Source organism: Thalassophryne amazonica, chromosome 17, assembly GCF_902500255.1.
Source record: "Thalassophryne amazonica chromosome 17, fThaAma1.1, whole genome shotgun sequence".
NCBI classification, from domain to species: domain Eukaryota; kingdom Metazoa; phylum Chordata; class Actinopteri; order Batrachoidiformes; family Batrachoididae; genus Thalassophryne; species Thalassophryne amazonica.
In genome coordinates, this window is record NC_047119.1 from 64,917,478 (window position 1) to 64,936,647 (window position 19,170).

The 19,170-nt window shown below is 41.6% G+C and overlaps 1 protein-coding gene across 1 annotated transcript in view; it reads left to right on the forward strand.

Moving 5' to 3' along the window:
- tln1 (talin 1) overlaps positions 1–19,170 on the forward strand; it is a 198,656-nt gene that overhangs the window by 110,098 nt on the left and 69,388 nt on the right. The window contains 10 exon segments of the mRNA XM_034193096.1: positions 725–891; positions 4,146–4,274; positions 7,080–7,193; positions 7,307–7,420; positions 8,372–8,506; positions 8,632–8,760; positions 10,213–10,315; positions 10,476–10,684; positions 12,311–12,430; positions 15,301–15,498. Of these exon segments, the coding sequence (XP_034048987.1) occupies positions 725–891; positions 4,146–4,274; positions 7,080–7,193; positions 7,307–7,420; positions 8,372–8,506; positions 8,632–8,760; positions 10,213–10,315; positions 10,476–10,684; positions 12,311–12,430; positions 15,301–15,498 (1,418 nt within the window).

Here is a 19,170-nt window from a genome sequence, read left to right on the forward strand (position 1 = left end):
TAATTAGTTATTTTCCAGGTTGTGTTACTGCTTAACTACACACAGATTACCAGCTCTAGTCCATGATGGTGCCCCAAAAAATAAATAAATAAAATGACTGGGATAATACAGTTGTCTTGCTGCCATTGATTGTATAAGTGATTATGTAAACATGGTACACAGCATTAGATTAGCACAGAATTTGGCAGCACAGCTGAAAGGGGTGGTTGTACAGTATTGGGGTGATATTTAATTATTTATGATAACTTGTGGAAACAAATTGGTCTTATTGGGTTGTCCAGATACTCACTGGTCTCTAGAGCCTAAGAGTGGGAACTTGTTGAGGTATGGTGTCCTATGTATGAGGGTCTGCTGTGTTTAAGGACAGTGCGGGGACTGCTGTTAGTTATTTGAAGTACAGGCTATTTTTTAACCAGATTAGATCCAAATCAAACTATGACAGATGTGCAAAGAACAGAATTGATGACTGATATGTAGAATCTTATCAATGACTCCTGTGGCACTTTGGACTCACTCTGCTGTTGTACAAAGCACATCCTCTAATGGTCCTTTTTTTATGATGAGTCTATGTTGTCTCTGAATCGGTACTGTGTAGACCTCATTAACCTCAAGGACTCACCTCAGTGTGGATCCAGTTTTCAACTCATGGCCTGCGTTACACAAATCCTTCCAATAATTCTCCTTTGAACGCTTTCCACTTAATTCCTGTTGTGTTTTTAACCAGGTGAGATGGTTCGACAGGCACGTATCCTCGCCCAGGCTACCTCTGATCTGGTCAATGCCATCAAGATGGATGCAGAGGGTGAATCAGACCTGGAGAACTCACGCAAGCTGCTTTCAGCTGCAAAACTGCTGGCTGATGCCACCGCCAAAATGGTTGAAGCTGCTAAGGTTTCTGTTTTTCTTTATTCTAGCTGTTTGGAGTATTTTTCCAGTGCAACTAAGTCAGTGATTTTCAACCTTTTTTGAGCCGCGGCACCCTTTTTGTATTTACAAAATCCTGCGGCACACCACCAACCAAAATAATATTATAATGCTATTACCTCTGGTTTTGCGCAGAACCCAATTATCGCAATAGAAAATCGATACAGAAAACACCGCATTTCGAAAATCCTCAAGCATTTTGCGCTCTGATCTCAAGTAGGGCTGTCACAATTACGAATTTCTGGAGACGATTAATTGTCAGACAAATAATTGCGATTGACGAATATATTGTCTATTTTTTTTCTTTTTTTTCCCTTCTTTATATTCTACTATTGTAGTATAATTACACAACTCTGGAAGAACGTTTGGCTTCTGTGAGTGGAGAAACTGGGAATGGTGCAACATATTTATTTTTATCTTCATTTTACATACAGTCCCAACTTTTTCTGATTTGTGGTTGTTTCTGTTGCATTTCTGAAATTGTTTCTCCTCATCAGTCACGTTTTGTGCTTAAACACTGCATTAAGCTCAAGATTGAACAAATAAATACCTTTGGAAAATAACAGCTGTTAAAGTTCAGAGTTCTTACCTGCTTTTTGTGATCTCTGCGTCTGAACATTGTTTTTTTTTTGTGGCTCAGTTCATTCATATATTCTCATTTTTTAAATATGTTTTTAAAGATATTTGACCATTTATTTCATCTCATGATCTCATAAATTCAGCATACGACGCGCACATGGTGTGAACAGGACGGTAACGGCAGAATCACACCTTTAGAGAAAGTTCAGAGAGAAGTAAAGGCAGCTTCATGTTTCCGTTTTGTTAACGTTCACTTGGGTTAAAATCCTCTCTCTGCTCCGTGCTCGCTGCGCACTGAACGTGTCGCGCCTGCATTCAGGAATCTCCCTCACCCACCCCCTCCCTCGCAGTCTGCAGCTTGTTAACTCCGTGCGCGCGCACACACAGGCACTGACACACACACCAACAGCTCCGCATTTTAGACAGCTTTTGAAGGAGACGGCACTGTTTTAATCGGCCGTCAGCCTCCTTGTTATTGTCCCGCCTTAAGACAAGAGCGAGGCTGCAGCACGCGAGGCTGAGTCGTTTTATGCTTTATGGATAAAATAAATAATTCATGGTAATCGCGAATATGAAAAATACCCACGGCACCCCTGACGATCGATCACGGCACCCTAGGGTGCCGCGGCACCCCGGTTGAGAATCACTGAACTAAGTCACTGTATTAAACTAGTCATTGTTCTAAACACATTTGTAAGAAACTCTTGACTTCTTGACAAATTTTGTTTGTATGTTGAAAACCTTTTTTTTCTGTTACAAGTCAACAGCACACATGCATGTAGTTAAACAGCTAACTGATCATCTGCAGAGGAATGGTCTATTTGAAGAGTTTCAGTCAGGTTTTAGAATTCATCATAGTACAGAAACAGCATTAGTGAAGGTTACAAATGATCTTCTTATGGCCTCAGACAGTGGACTCATCTCTGTGCTTGTTCTGTTAGACCTCAGTGCTGCTTTTGATACTGTTGACCATAAAATTTTATTACAGAGATTAGAGCATGCCATAGGTATTAAAGGCACTGCGCTGCGGTGGTTTGAATCATATTTATCTAATAGATTACAATTTGTTCATGTAAATGGGGAATCTTCTTCACAGACTAAGGTTAATTATGGAGTTCCACAAGGTTCTGTGCTAGGACCAATTTTATTCACTTTATACATGCTTCCCTTAGGCAGTATTATTAGACGGCATTGCTTAAATTTTCATTGTTACGCAGATGATACCCAGCTTTATCTATCCATGAAGCCAGAGGACACACACCAATTAGCTAAACTGCAGGATTGTCTTACAGACATAAGGACATGGATGACCTCTAATTTCCTGCTTTTAAATTCAGATAAAACTGAAGTTATTGTACTTGGCCCCACAAATCTTAGAAACATGGTGTCTAACCAGATCCTTACTCTGGATGGCATTACCCTGACCTCTAGTAATACTGTGAGAAATCTTGGAGTCATTTTTGATCAGGATATGTCATTCAAAGCGCATATTAAACAAATATGTAAGACTGCTTTTTTGCATTTACGCAATATCTCTAAAATTAGAAAGGTCTTGTCTTAGAGTGATGCTGAAAAACTAATTCATGCATTTATTTCCTCTAGGCTGGACTATTGTAATTCATTATTATCAGGTTGTCCTAAAAGTTCCCTGAAAAGCCTTCAGTTAATTCAAAATGCTGCAGCTAGAGTACTGACGGGGACTAGAAGGAGAGAGCATATCTCACCCATATTGGCCTCTCTTCATTGGCTTCCTGTTAATTCTAGAATAGAATTTAAAATTCTTCTTCTTACTTATAAGGTTTTGAATAGTCAGGTCCCTTCTTATCTTAGGGACCTCATAGTACCATATCACCCCAATAGAGCGCTTCACTCTCAGACTGCAGGCTTACTTGTAGTTCCTAGGGTTTGTAAGAGTAGAATGGGAGGCAGAGCCTTCAGCTTTCAGGCTCCTCTCCTGTGGAACCAGCTCCCAATTCGGATCAGGGAGACAGACACCCTCTCTACTTTTAAGATTAGGCTTAAAACTTTCCTTTTTGCTAAAGCTTATAGTTAGGGCTGGATCGGGTGACCCTGAACCATCCCTTAGTTATGCTGCTATTGACTTAGACTGCTGGGGGGTTCCCATAATGCATTGAGTGTTTCTTTCTCTTTTTGCTCTGTATGCACCACTCTGCATTTAATCATTAGTGATTGATCTCTGCTCCCCTCCACAGCATGTCTTTTTCCCGGTTCTCTCCCTCAGCCCCAACCAGTCCCAGCAGAAGACTGCCCCTCCCTGAGCCTGGTTCTGCTGGAGGTTTCTTCCTGTTAAAAGGGAGTTTTTCCTTCCCACTGTTGCCAAGTGCTTGCTCACAGGGGGTCGTTTTGACCGTTGGGGTTTTTCCGTAATTATTGTATGGCTTTGCCTTACAATATAAAGCGCCTTGGGGCAACTGTTTGTTGTGATTTGGCGCTATATAAAAAATTGATTTGATTTTTGATTTGATTTGATTTTGATTTTAATTAGTTTGGAAATGGCTTAAAACTGACAAAACTCATGTTACACTTCTTAGTTGCCTGTTAAAGTTTTTTTAAAAGAATCTTAAGAAGCATACACTGATGCTGGTTAAGACATTTGATGCCATGGATGTGTTTCGCCCTAGGGTGCAGCAGCAAACCCTGACAGTGAGGAGCAGCAGCAGAAGTTACGAGAGGCTGCTGAAGGTCTTCGTATGGCCACAAATATTGCCGCTCAGAATGCGATCAAAAAACGACTGGTCAACAAACTGGAGGTAAAGAAAAAAGTTTTTCTTTGTTTTTTACAGCACATTGAAGAAAAGTACACATATTATGTACAACATTTAAGAGTTCTCTGTTCCATTTAGCTGCATCCTTTAGCCATCTATAGTTAGTAACCTGAAACTCTCAAAACTGCTTGTGTTGCATGGAATAGATTAGATTTTGATTTGGATCTAAATAAGGGGATGGAAGCAGAAAAAATTAGTATTATGCAATAAGGTGTTTGGATCTTGCTGATGGTTTGAGATGTGGGCCATGTAATCACACATTCTGTCTTTACAGTTCTGATTTAATTTCAAAATGATTTCCTGCAGTAACAGTATTATGCATCAGATAATCTCCCATTTTGCCCACAAGTTAATTTGATCAAATTAGATTCAGATCACTCTGGCCAGACTACAGCATGACAACTGCACATTTAGAAAAATGGAATTGGTTTGATCATTTGAAGTGCTGGTGAAATAGAAACATGCAACAAAGCCCATGAGGATTGTGTATGCGTGAATATATAAAATTTCAATACAGTCTCATCATTTGCGATAAATGTAGCTGATCAGTGGTAGCTCTCTTACATCACAAGACAATCTGGGATTTAATCCCCACATGTCCTCCAGTCTCCTTGTGCATTTGGAATTGCATCAGGAGGTAAAAACAGGATTCAAAGTGTTTAATTTGCACATCCTAACTGTTCATGTGAAGTCTCAGTATGAGGTCTGTACCAAAAGTAGACCAAAAGGCCTTGAAGACCGCAGAAAACTAATGCAGATGATGGCAGGTTTCTGTCATCTGTGACGAAACGCTCCTCTTAAATCTATCCAAGTCCAGATCACTCTGTAGGTCAGAGTATCATTGTCAGTCTATAATCAAGAGATGCCTTCATGAAAGTAAATACTGAAGATTTACATCATCTATTAAACATGGTAGAATGAAGCTTCACAGTGCAGATGTACCCAAATCATCCTTCCAAACCAGCCAAATCATTTCTCACAGCGAAGAAATAGAATATTCTTCAATGGCCAAGTGGGTCATCTGACCTTATCCCAGTTAATCATATACATAAACAAACAGCAACTAAAGGAGGCTGCAGCACTAAAGTCCTGGCAAAGCATTTCAAGAGAGGAACCTCGGCATTATGAGTTCCAGACTTCAGGCAGTCATTGACTTCAAAGGATCTTAATACAAGTATAAATAATAATCATTATATTTATGATTATCTTAGTTGTGCAATTACCTTTGGCCTCTGACCTTTCTGGCAGAGGACCATGGTCTCAGATTTTGAGGTACTGATCCTCATCTCAGTCGCTTATTGTGGTCAAGGGGTTTGTGTGCTCCAGTGATCCTGGGAGCTGGGTCCACCCTTGACAATTTGGCCCGAGGTGAGAAGACAAAGGGGAATTCAAGAAGCCCCTTCATGATGGACACAAGTAAGGCTAGAGTCCCCATGCCCAGATTAGGGAAACTGGGACTGCTGCCTCGAGCCAGGCCTGAGGATTTGGAGCTTGCAGGAGAGTGGCTGGTGCCTGGGTCTACAGCCATGGTGCTCAATCAGGCTCAGTCCAAAAAGCAACATGGTGTCACCCCTGTGGGTGCTCATCACCTGCAAGGAGAGAGAGAAAGGTCTTGTCAGACAGAATATTTACTACCAGTAATATGCAGTACATGCAAGCAGCTGGTATGGCAGAGTGAGTGATATCAGTCTATGAACTTGATCATCCGTCTTTAGTTTGCATTGTAATTGAACTAATTGTTCACAATTGTTATAATTGTACTTCCTTATTTGCCAAACCATTGCTGAGTGTTCTTAAATGCATCTGTTTTGCTTCCTCTCTTAATCAAAACTTCTATTTCTGCACCTGCCAAGTTGTGTGTGTGTGTGTGTGTGTGTGTGTGTTGATTTCTCCCTGGTAATGTACGGTAATTAATAACTATTCAGCCAGTCTTAAATGAGAGGGCTTAGGAAAATAAATGATCATTTAGGATGGTTCTTTATGTAAATGTGAGTTCATGTAAACCAGCACTGTGGTTTAGAATGTTTCTGTTTTATCAAAGCAGAATATTTACAGCTATCTGTACTTCATGTGTACTAACAACTGATAATTGTTGCTTCCTGTTTTTCATGCTAGTGAACATTGTAGATTTTCATTGTGCAAATGAATTTAGAAGATTTTCCATGTAACATTGATGAATGGGAGTTCCAGACTTTCAATGGCTTCCTTGACTTGGCCATCAGAAGTGCATGTTTGTTGTGCAAGTGTTATACTTGTTGAGAGATTCACTTGGGAGCTTGGCCTTTGACGTCAAGAGATGTCAAAGGAGAGCTTGTGGAGTCATGAGGTCATTGTACAGAGGTGTTTGGAGATGCAGATTCCTTTGCAGGAGAACAAAAGTCCATGTCTTTAGAGTCCTGCTGTTTCCTGTCTTACTGTGTGAATGTGAGATGTGGAATCAAACCTGATGTCCAAAGGTGACAACTGGATGTCTTTCTGGAGAATCCTTGGGTACCGCTGGTGTGACTTTGTGTCAAGTAAGCATTTACTTCAGGAGATGAAGATGAGGCATATCTTTGCATTGGGACGAAATGTCGGCTTTGACACCGCAGCCATGTGGCAGTCAATGGTACTACAGTCTAATGCAGACTGTTGTTGGAGTCACAGAGTAGTACTCTGGGCTACATGACCATTAAAAATGGCTTGTAAAGTTTTGCAGGGTGTCTGAATTCGCTGCTCATCTTCGACATCTTACAGCAAATAATTAATCATTACTCGTTTGATTTTTTTTTTTTTTGCATTTTCTCTAAGAATGCAGCCAAACAGGCGGCAGCAGCTGCTACTCAGACCATCGCTGCAGCGCAACACGCCGCCTCGTCCAACAAGAACCTGGCTGCCCAGCAACAGCTGGTGCAGAGCTGCAAGGTAAACCTGTTTATGTACCTGTTGCTTTTTCCTCACACAATCACTTTCTCATATCTCCTTTGCTGTTTTGTGTGTGATGTGTGTTTGTGCTGTACGTCTGTGTGTGACATCAGGTGGTGGCTGAGCAGATTCCTCAGTTAGTTCAGGGTGTCAGAGGAAGCCAGTCTCAACCTGACAGTCCCAGCGCCCAGCTTGCTCTCATCAGTGCCAGCCAGAACTTTCTCCAGGTCTGATTTACACCACACTCACTTATGTTTTTTACATAAGCCCCTGCCACATTTAGACTGGATGTCGTGTGCCCCCGTTTAGTATTCTGGTGTTGTGTGAAGAAGAGTGAATAACGCATGAATTCATTCTGCCCTGCCCTGAAGTAGGAACAACTATGGAACATGGCTGACATGGAATCAAGTGTGGAGGCTAAAAACAATGATTTTCAAAGTATTTGACATCGTCATTGACTAATTTCTTGAAGTGACACCTAATTTAGAACAGCGTCTTCTTGTTAAAGACACATATACATTTGACACATATACATATACATTTGACATTGTTTATGTGCACTAAACTTGAAACAGTCCGTTTTCCAAATTGAGGCGATGTGAGTGTGTGGTAGCCACTGCAACTGGAGTCGTGCCGCTGCCAGGTTGGGGAGAACAGGGACCTGCCGCAGCTTAAAAACCGAGCAGCCCCCACAGGGGAAGGGGTGCGTGAGCGGTGGCCGGGATGGGGTGTGTGATGGGGGGGCTGGAAGGGAGGTGAAGGGAAAAAAGGAGCATGCTTCAGTCTTTTGTCCATGCGTAAGTCTGTCAGTTTATTGTCTTTGTGGGTTGAGGTAAGAATGGAGCCGAATAATCTCACCAAGGCCTGAATAAATTCCTCTGGAGGAAAACAGTGGGCAATTTGTCCTTCAGGCTTGATAAGCCTGGAATATTTGTGTGCATTTGTTATGATTATGATTATTACACTTAGTTGGGACTTAGTCCCTCCTAAGTCTCAACTAAGTGATTTCGTTATAACAACTAAATCACTTAGTTGTTATAACTTCCACTAGGAAGTTAAACTAAATCACTTAGTTGGGACTTAGGAGGGACTAAATCACTTAAAGGATGGCAATAGAGTGCATAAATCTGCAGAAAGTTAAATTCAGTGACAGTTTCTACTTTCATCTTGTCTTCCAGCCTGGTGCCAAGATGGTTACAGCTTCCAAGGCCACAGTTCCGACAATCAGCGACCAGGCCTCAGCTATGCAGCTCAGCCAGTGTGCTAAGAATCTGGCCAGTGCGCTGGCTGAGCTGCGTACTGCCTCACAGAAGGTACCAACTTCTCTAATATTCTGTTGTTGCCTGTTGTAACATTCAGACAGCTGGAGTTTCAGGTTTTGGCTACAGGACACAATCGCACTACATTTAGGCTTTGATATTATCTTGTGTGTCTACAGGCTCAGGAAGCATGTGGTCCACTGGAGATAGACAATGCTCTCTCTATGGTGCGTGGTCTGGAGAAAGACATCCATGAGGCGAAGGTTTCAGCGCAGGAAGGCAAACTAAAACCACTTCCAGGAGAAACGGTGAGACACACTCAAACACAGGCCCTATCTTGACTGTGTGGTGCAGTTGATTTTGGGACGTTTCTGGCATCACATCATTATTTAGACCCTACTAAATAACATCTCAAATCAAACGGCTGAGTTACATCACCACAGTGGCACGTGTCATTGTATTTCAGTCAGCATGCACAACGTTGTAGTTGACTGTTATTAAGATGAAGTGATTTTGTGCTCACTACACATTTAAAAGTCCAGATCCCCTCTGAAAAGTGAATCCCTTCTGTTTATCCACGTTATCCTCACACTGTTCCAGCCATGTGGAGGGAAAACAAAGCAGTGTATAAATATGGTAGAAAGTAGAGAGTGGGCTGACACACCTCATATAGACTTGAACAGTGTACTATAGAGTTATCAGATATGGCCTGTAGAGTATCTGTGAAGAATCAGTTGACTGAGCAACATTTTCTGCTGTAGTTTTGAAGGCTTGCTGGAATGTAATTTTTTTTTATAACCGCACTTTGTGACTTTTTGTGAATATTGTGTAGTTTTTCTACATAAATGTGTATAATTTATAAGTTAATACTTGAATACAGTTAAGTGTAGAATCGGGGCTGTGAAAACTGGGAAATGAAAATGAAATGAATGAATGAATGAAAAAGAAATTAAATGAATGAAAGAAAAATTTCATTAATCTAGACTTTCTTTCATTGAAAAAAAAGACATTGTGGCTTTGAATGAATTTAGGCTACATGAATTTACACAATGTAAATTAGTTTTTAATAATGTAGACTTTTTTCATGTGAAAAAAGACACTGTGGCTTTGAGTGGATTTACAGGAATTTACACAAGAATGTGTGGCTTTTTACTATAAGGTATGTTATTGATATTTTACCCTGATTTTTAAAATATTCTACAATCTTTAGCTGTGGTTTTTGACATGGTTTAACAGTCTTTTCAGTCTTCATGAATTTCATGTAGTTTAATTGTTCTGAGTTAATGCATAATTTGGTTTACAATTAAAAGGAAAATCATTCCATGTCCAACTTCCACGTCGTATTCTGTTATTTCAACATGATCATTGATGGTTCAAATGAAAAGTTGAATCTAGGATCATTTAAATATGAACTAATTTTGAGATTTGTTCTTCCAGGAGATGTTGAAAAAGTATCAGTAGATGAAAATTTAATTTGGTTTCTGGGGCCCCACAAGGCCCTAGACCCCGGCTCCTGGGGAGCTGCACCCCCAGACGCCCTGCAAATTTTCCTCGGATTTTACAATTTTCATTTCACAGCCCTGAGAATACATGTTTTGTTGTTGTTGTTGTTTAAAATGGAGTATTCTGCTGCCTGCAGTATTTTAGTGATTTTCATGATCACGTTTTGATCCTGTGAACAGAGATATGTGACAGAACAGGGAAAAAGTGTGATGTGTGAAAGAATTAGTTTGTAACTGTTTCTTTCTCCTGTGCTTCAGCTGGAGAAATGCTCTCAGGATGTGAGTATCAGCACCAAAGCTGTCAGCTCAGCCATCGCCCAGCTGCTCAGTGAGGCCACACAAGGCAACGAGAACTACACAGGTGAGATAACAGGAAAGATTAAATCTGCAACAAATACATTTACCTGAATACAGTATTTCCTGTGTTAAATAAAATGTTAAATACGTACATTCCCTTTTGAAATTGAGCACCTCAGGGCCATTTCATATTTCACGCTCATTGTCCCAATGATGGGCTTCAGGTATGGCTGCCAGAGATGTTGCCCAGGCACTCAAGTCCCTCGCCTCAGCTGCCAGGGGGGTTGCTGCAACCACAGAAGAAGTGCCAGCACGCTGCACCATGCTGGATTGTGCAGCTGATGTAATGGACAAATCAGCCAACCTGATTGATGAGACCAAGAGGGCCATTGCCAAGCCAGGGGATGCAGAGAGTCAGCAGAGACTGGCCCAGGTCAGAGAACAAGGGGCACTGAAACTCAGTCTTCAAAGCATGTACTCCTTCAGTGGAAATACAATCAGAGGGATTTTATTCAATTTATAGATGTTTTAATAATGGCTGTGATATAAATCTAAACACTAACACATAGTGCATTAATAGACATGCAATCATCAAAATGGTGGGAAAATAAATGCTGTTGACTGGACTGTGATGAGAACAGGTAAACTGATATCTAGTGCATTGGTATGCAGATGAATGTATTCAAACTTGAATGCTTTGGTGCAGTTAGTTTCTTTCTTGATAAGTGTCAGCAGGAAGTCATATGGACTGATCAGTGAGTCATTTATTGGAAGGTGACTGTGAGCCTAGATCACCAGAGCCACATGGATCAACCAGTGAAAGTCTAAACAGACAGCAGGACTGCTGCTTTTATGCTGTGTGTCGGAATTTGGTTGGAAATGGCTTATAATGCAAGCTTGATGCCATGAGGTATCATGTGCGTTATTATTCTGACTGTTGTATCAAGTTCAAAGAATACATTTTCTTTGGAAATCCCAAAATACAGAACAAGTCAAAAGTTTGCACTAGTATTGTACTTTTGACTGGTAGTGAAAACCTTTCTTTCTGTGTTGGTCAACATGTCACATTGTTAGCCATGCCATGTTTGCTGTGTGGAAGACCAGCCAACCTGGACACATCCTATCAACATGCAAAGTGAGCCCCGCTGGCTGGAGGATCAGAGAAGGCATGAAAGAAAAACACTATCAAGTCCCAAGCCAAAGGCCCATGCTTCAGCAGCTTCCTCAGACTGGGGAAGAAGTCAGCCAAGAACGCTGTGGGTGCTGGAATCCTTGCTGTGGCAAACAAATGGGAAATAAGAGTAGACTTCAGAAGAAAGGCAACTCAGATTTCTAAGACATCTCCAGTATTATTCTCAGACCTCACATTGTACGCTGGTGAAGTGCTAAAAAGGCTGGTGGCCCTCCTGGAGCTGACAGCACCCTCATATATTTGTCAAATACATACACAGAGGTTTACCAGCTTAAATCAGGTATTTGATCACTGAGGATTTACTACGACAAGAAGTTTTCTATACCCACTTATTCCAGTTAAGGGCCCCAGTTGAGCTGCCCCAGCGGTCTTTGGGGCGAGAGGCGGGATACACGCTGGACAGGTCACCAGTATATTGCAGAGCCACATATAGACAAACAAGGTTACGAGTTACCCGGTACTCTCCAGTCCACCTAACCTTCATGTCTTTGGAAGTGGAGCACCTGAAGAGAACTAACACAAACACAGGGAGAACATGCAAACTCCACACAGGAAGGACCAGGTAGGAAGCGAACCCAGGACCCTCTGTTTGTGATGCAACAATGCTAAATATTAAACCACCATGCTGCCCTGAGAGTTTTTCCCCCCGCTAAAATGTATTTTTGATTTTTGTTCTTCATGCAAACATTCCTGCCAACTTCACTGTTTTCAGATGTTGTAGCTGATTTGCTTATCTCATACAAACATCTAAAACATGAAGTAGATTTATTTATTTTTGTCCAGACAGAGCTGAGCTGTATGAATGTTTATTTTTTTTAAGTCACTGGGAGCTGTGAATATGATGTTTTTGTTTTTGTGTTTGTGTAGGTTGCTAAGGCCGTGTCTCAGGCCCTGAACAGATGTGTGAACTGCCTTCCAGGACAGAGGGACGTGGACAACGCCATCCATACTGTGGGCGAAGTCAGCAAGACACTCCTCGCAGATTCTGTTCGTATAATTTAGCAGTAACTGTTCCTCTAAAAATATCTTCTACTGCAATAAATTAGTAGCTAAAGATTGTGAACATTCCCTTCTTATGTGAAAAAAAGGACTGAGGTTCATGTTGATTTAAAGAGCTGTACATGTCCAGTCAGACCTGTGCATTCGGTAGCGCTTCGGTAATTCCGTTGGACTGCCACATTCGTTATTGCTTTGTGTGGTCCTGCTGTGGTCTAACCATCCCAGAGAATTATGGTTTGTCCCTTATTTCTTCATCCTGTTGTGAAGCTGTCATCTCTGGCACAGCTAGATCACAGCAGGACCATTGAAAATGGTAAAGTATCTGACAGTCACATGGAATTGCCCTTATTCTGTTCTTAGTGGAACTGTTTTTGGCCAGGACTACATACATATATACTCAACAAAAATATAAACGCAACACTTTTGGTTTTGCTCCCATTTTGTATGAGATGAACTCAAAGATCTAAAACTTTTTCCACATACACAATATCACCATTTCCCTCAAATATTGTTCACAAACCAGTCTAAATCTGTGATAGTGAGCACTTCTCCTTTGCTGAGATAATCCATCCCACCTCACAGGTGTGCCATACCAAGATGCTGATTAGACACCATGATTAGTGCACAGGTGTGCCTTAGACTGCCCACAATAAAAGGCCACTCTGAAAGGTGCAGTTTTGTTTTATTGGGGGGGGATACCAGTCAGTATCTGATGTGACCACCATTTGCCTCATGCAGTGCAACACATCTCCTTCGCATCATCCGTGAAGAGAACACCTCTCCAACGTGCCAAACGCCAGCGAATGTGAGCATTTGCCCACTCAAGTCGGTTACGACGACGAACTGGAGTCAGGTCGAGACACCGATGAGGACAACGAGCATGCAGATGAGCTTCCCTGAGACGGTTTCTGACAGTTTGTGCAGAAAATCTTTGGTTATGCAAACCGATTGTTTCAGCAGCTGTCCGAGTGGCTGGTCTCAGACGATCTTGGAGGTGAACATGCTGGATGTGGAGGTCCTGGGCTGGTGTGGTTACATGTGGTCTGCGGTTGTGAGGCTGGTTGGATGTACTGCCAAATTCTCTGAAACGACTTTGGAGACGGCTTATGGTAGAGACATGAACATTCAATACACGAGCAACAGCTCTGGTTGACATTCCTGCTGTCAGCATGCCAAGTGCACGCTCCCTCAAATCTTGCGACATCTGTGGCACTGTGCTGTGTGATAAAACTGCACCTTTCAGAGTGGCCTTTTATTGTGGGCAGTCTAAGGCACACCTGTGCACTAATCATGGTGTCTAATCAGCATCTTGGTATGGCACACCTGTGAGGTGGGATGGATCATCTCAGCAAAGGAGAAGTGCTCACTATCACAGATTTAGACTGGTTTGTGAACAATATTTGAGGGAAATGGTGATAATGTGTATGTGGAAAAAGTTTTAGATCTTTGAGTTCATCTCATACAAAATGGGAGCAAAACCAAAAGTGTTGCGTTTATATTTTTGTTGAGTACACTGAAATATTGGGAAAATGATCTGGATGGAGATGGGATACTGTCTTCCAACTTATAGAAGTGTAGATGTCATTGTCCTCACTGCACCAGTCTGTTTCTATAATTTTGCTAAAACTATTGTAAACTAACATTTGAACAACAGAAATGAAGTTTGATGCTACCAGCTCTTGGTTGGTTGAGCACACCTGGCTGAGGTATTATGCTGCATTTACACATAACGACGACAAGTCACGAATGCCATGAAGTATACATTCTTGGCCACTGATCACAAATGTGATGATTTGAGGCAGAGGCGTCAAGTGTCCTCAGGAACTGCTGCAACCTGTTACCATGTGTTATGATTAATGGCACATGTTGCTGGAGAATTATCAGGAACCATTACGCATGGTCAAGAATAATGTTCTGCGCTATTGCGCGTAACAGCACATCGTTGCGTTCTGTCACATTGTGAATGTGGCGAATTGTCTCCACACACACCCATATTCATCCATCAGCTGCTGAACAATTCAGATCGCTCCAGTTTGCTCCTAAAATCCACAGCAGAAGAACTTTGTGATTGCATGCTTAGTTGGGCTCTGTGCCATGGAGTGGCGCAGAGAGGAGGAGGAGATGGAGAGAGCCAGATGTGTGGCTTCACGCGGCTCTCGTCTCACTCGTTTTCCCAAACATCAGGCACATGCAGTAGGTGGAACACCTGCATGAGTGTGCTGAGGAGAATTGGAACAAGACTTTTAGCTGACTTGGCATCACTGTCCTCCTTCAGCATATTGCAGCAATGAAACTGAATGCCGTGCAGCAGGGTTTAATTGTGCGCATGCCAGAGAAGAACGCTGTCACGTTCTATTAAGGATCACCACTAATCAAGACAGATCAGTACACTCAGTTGCGACCTCCATGACATGAGGCCAAATGAGGGTGGTGCGTGACATTCATGGAGATTTTTTGACAGCCATAGACATGCTCCCGAATATCACGCACCAACATGCACTATTAAGAAACCTATTCAGATGTGTTAAGTCACGTTAAGAATGTCAGGAATGTGCCAAGAATGATGCAAATATGACATTCGGAACTCGTCCTGCCTATGTGTAAACCCAGCATTAGCTGTGAATGGGGAAAATAATGCAGGACAGGTGACCTCCAGGAGAAAGGGTGTGACCCCTGCTGACGCTCTTTCCACTCCAAAAAGTGACTCATCTTGTTTAAGTAATTCACACTGAATTCTGAGGCATTTCAACACACCGGTGCACTTTGTTCTCTTTTCAACTGTGACTCATTGGCTCAGCTCGAGTCTGATCATCATAAGGATGCCTGATGCTGTAACATGGGTCTTCTTTCCTCTTTAGTTCCCGTCTAGTGGTCGCAGCTTCCAGGAAGTTCAGGCTCAGCTGAATGAGGTGGCAGCTGGTCTGAACCAGTCAGCCAATGAGGTGGTTCAGGCATCCAGAGGAACCACCCAGGACCTGGCCAGGGCAACTAGCAAGTTTGGGCAGGACTTCAGCAACTTCCTCGAGGCTGGCGTTGACATGGCTGGTACTTCCCAGGTCAGATTCAAGAGAAGCTACTTTTGGAAACTTTAGAAAAACTTCAGTTGACCATCTAATTGTTGAGCACAATAATTATATTAGATGAATTACAAAAATAAATTACACAAATGATTTAATTTACCTGAACTTAACGCTGTTCTATTATTTTATGTGAGGTTCAGCTGAAAGGTTCTGCTTCCTCCGCATTTATTTCAGTAACACATCAGATACTCGCACGAATCACATTATCTGCTTAAAGCTTGAAATGTCCTCTATCAGACAGCGTCATTACTTTTCCACATAGTCACTTTCCCTTTCCACACACTTACGCTCATGCCCGACATGTTTTTGCATCTCATCAGTGAAGAAATCAGATGTCTTCTCTCTGTGCTAGCGAAGCCCAGCTGCTCTGCATCATTCATGTAATGGTGTGCCTTTCAGCTTGGGGCCAAAAAAGTCAACGGGTGAGAGATCCAGACTGTGTGGTGGGTGTGATAAGATTTGAGCCAATACAATACATACAGTCTGTCGACGTGTGTGTGTGTGTGTGTGTGTGTGTGTGTGTGTGTGTGTGTGTGTGTGTGTGTGTGTGTGTGTGTGTGTGTGTGTGTGTGTGTGTGTGTGGACGAGCATGGTCATGCTGAAGAATGGCATCTTTTCCAGGATGAATCCGCTTCAAGCCTGTGCGCAGCTTCTGCAAAGTGTCCACACATATCAGTTGGAGTCGACAGCGTTAGTGTGTACCAGAAATCCTGTGTGGACTGTGCCGTCTTAGTTCCAAAATAATGGTGATCAAGACTTTTCCCACTGAAGGTCATGCAGACTCGTCATGGCTGATTTCTGTCCTTCAAACTTTTTGCTCACCTCCTGACTGTCATTTGACGTACAGGGTTGTGAAAACTCCGCGGGATTCCGTGGATTTCATCATGGGGAGGGGGGTGGGGTGTTAGTGTTGTACTCTTTAATCGTGATTGTTACTGAGTTTTTAAAATGCTTATCGCAAAGCGTTCTTTTTTTTTTTTTTTTTTTTACGACATCATGCAAGTTTTATAAGTCCGCGGACACTGATCTGTGTGTTACAGATACAAATCAGTTTCCTCGGATCCGCGGAGTTTCAAGGAGAATAAATGCCACTCAAAGCCTGGCTGTTGCAACAGTTGTCGTAAAGCGGGGCTGGTTGGTTGCTGCGGTGACACTGTGTGGCTCCTGTGCGAAGCTTAGCTAAACGTAGCATGTGGACATCGCAAACTTTTAGAACTTTCAAGTTTTTAAAAGAAGAATTTTGCAGCATGTCTGTGTCATGGAGTGACATCAGACAGAGCGAAGATGGTGAGAAAGATGGTTTGAAAAAGTCTGATAAGGACAAGAATCCCTGGAATTGTTGCTGGCTTCCTCAACATACCTGAAAGATAAACAGGAAAAGCGAACTGGTAAAAAAAAATTTCTCTCTGGAAAATAAACATTGTGCTGTTCAAACAGAATTTCAGAAAAGGTTATGTGCCTTTTTTTCTTTCATTAATCTAGACTTTCTTTCATTGAAAAAAAAGACATTGTGGCTTTGAATGAATTTAGGCTACATGAATTTACACAACAATGTAAATTAGTTTTTATTAATGTAGACTTTTTTCATGGGAAAAAGACACTGTGGCTTTGAGTGGATTTACAGGAAATTACACAAGAATGTGTGGCTTTTTACTATAAGGCATGTTATTAATATTTTACCCTGATTTTTAAAATATTCCACAAGCTTTAGCTGTGGTTTTTGAAATAACAGTCTTTTAACAGTCTTTTCAGTCTTCATGAATTCCATGTAGTTTAATTGTTCTGAGTTAATACATAATTTGGTTTACAATTAAAAGGAAAATCATTCCAGGTCCTACTTCCACGTCATATTCTGTTATTTCAACATCATTGATGGTTCAAATGAAAGGTTGACTCTAGGATCATTTAAATATGCACTAATTTTGAGATGTGTTATTCCAGGAGATGTTGAAAATGTATCAGTAGATGAAAATTGAATTTGGTTCCTGGGGTCCGTCAGACCCCTTGCGAATTTTCCTCGGATTTCACAATTTTCATTTCACAGCCTTGGACGTATGTCTGTTGGTGCACAACACGCTTCCATGAGGAATTCAATAACAGCACGTCCATGTACACTGCCAGTTTGTGCAGACTATTCTGCGCTTTTGTTACACCAAAGGAGATTCTGCGAATGCCTGAAATTGCATGTGAATAACCATTTGTTGTAGAGATAATCAGTAATAGAAGGATTATTCTTTTATCAGTTTTACTTCCATATCTTACTTGTTACTGACGTTGGAGGCAGAACTTTTCAGCTGTCTCTCATACATATATTAACCAACTTTTGTTGGTTTAGGTTTCTTGTGACACTTTAGTTTGTATTTAGATGAACTTAGTGCATGTTTAGACTATTTACCTTGTGTTGTTGTAAATACATATATTTTTCTCACTACAGCTGTCACATTTTTCCTAAATAAGTTTATAATAAGTATTTGTGAAACTTCATCAAATTTATATCTTTCTTGCAACCCAGTCTCACGGCAAGTCGTGATTCAGCAGCACGAAATATACATTAATCTATTGGTTCGTGATATTGTGATGAAAACTGCCTCATTTTCGTCACAGCAGCACAAATTCATTCGAATTCATTCCGTGATGGCTGCACAAAATTAAAAGTGAAGCGGGGGGGTCGGGGGTAGTTATGGTTAGGGTGGGGGGAAAGAGTAAGATTAGTTTATGGTTAAGGTTAGGGTTGGGGGTAGGAGTAGGGTTAGGAATAGTGAGTTAAAAAAAAGCCCTATCACAAAAATTTGTCTAATTTCGTCATGGGAGAACGAAAAAAAAGCGTGAGACTGGGCTTCTTTGTTGTCACACAAGTTAGCAGGTTTTATTATTGTGCTGAACTCATGTTATCAGAAATGATAGAATGCTCTGAGCTACAAACCTAAAGATATTTACTTAAAAAAGTGGTCAAAATTATAGGACTGCAGGGTTTTTAGAAGTTCCAGTTTCTGATTTCTGGCCAATGACTTGCAGCTTCCATAAGGTTTCAGTGTCTCACACTTGATCTGGCTAGACTTAAAGGTCAGAAGGTTTCACAAAGATTTGCATGACATTTGGGTGGAAGATTCTGAACACAGTAAATGATCCCAGGAAATTCCGGTTTCCTCCAACAATCAAAAACATGCTTATTTAATGTCTGCTCCTTTCTCTGCCCCTGACCAAGGCAGCATCTCTACATCTGGAGTTGGTCCCCGGGTGTCGGACTCTGGCTGCCCACTGCTCCTATTTATTTGATTGTGTCTACCTGTAATTAAGATGGTTAAATGCAGAGACCAAATTTCGTTATGTATGTATATGTACAATGACAATAAAGGGTTTATTATGAAACATTGCAAAGGGGTGAAACAGTTATGGTGCCAAAGCTGAACTACTTCAGGCAGGTGGAGATGCTGTTCTCTTGACATTGCAAGACACATTTGCTTCCATCTGGGAAACTGGTCTCATCCTAAAAGACTGGGAGAAGGGACTTGTCTGTCTCTGGAAAGGAAAGGCTGATCTCCAGGATTGCAACAGCTACAGCTGTGTTGGACTGCTAGCCATGTCTTTGACAACATGAGTCAGTGCAAGACACCTTGGTAAAGCTTACGGAGTCATGAGCTCACTGGG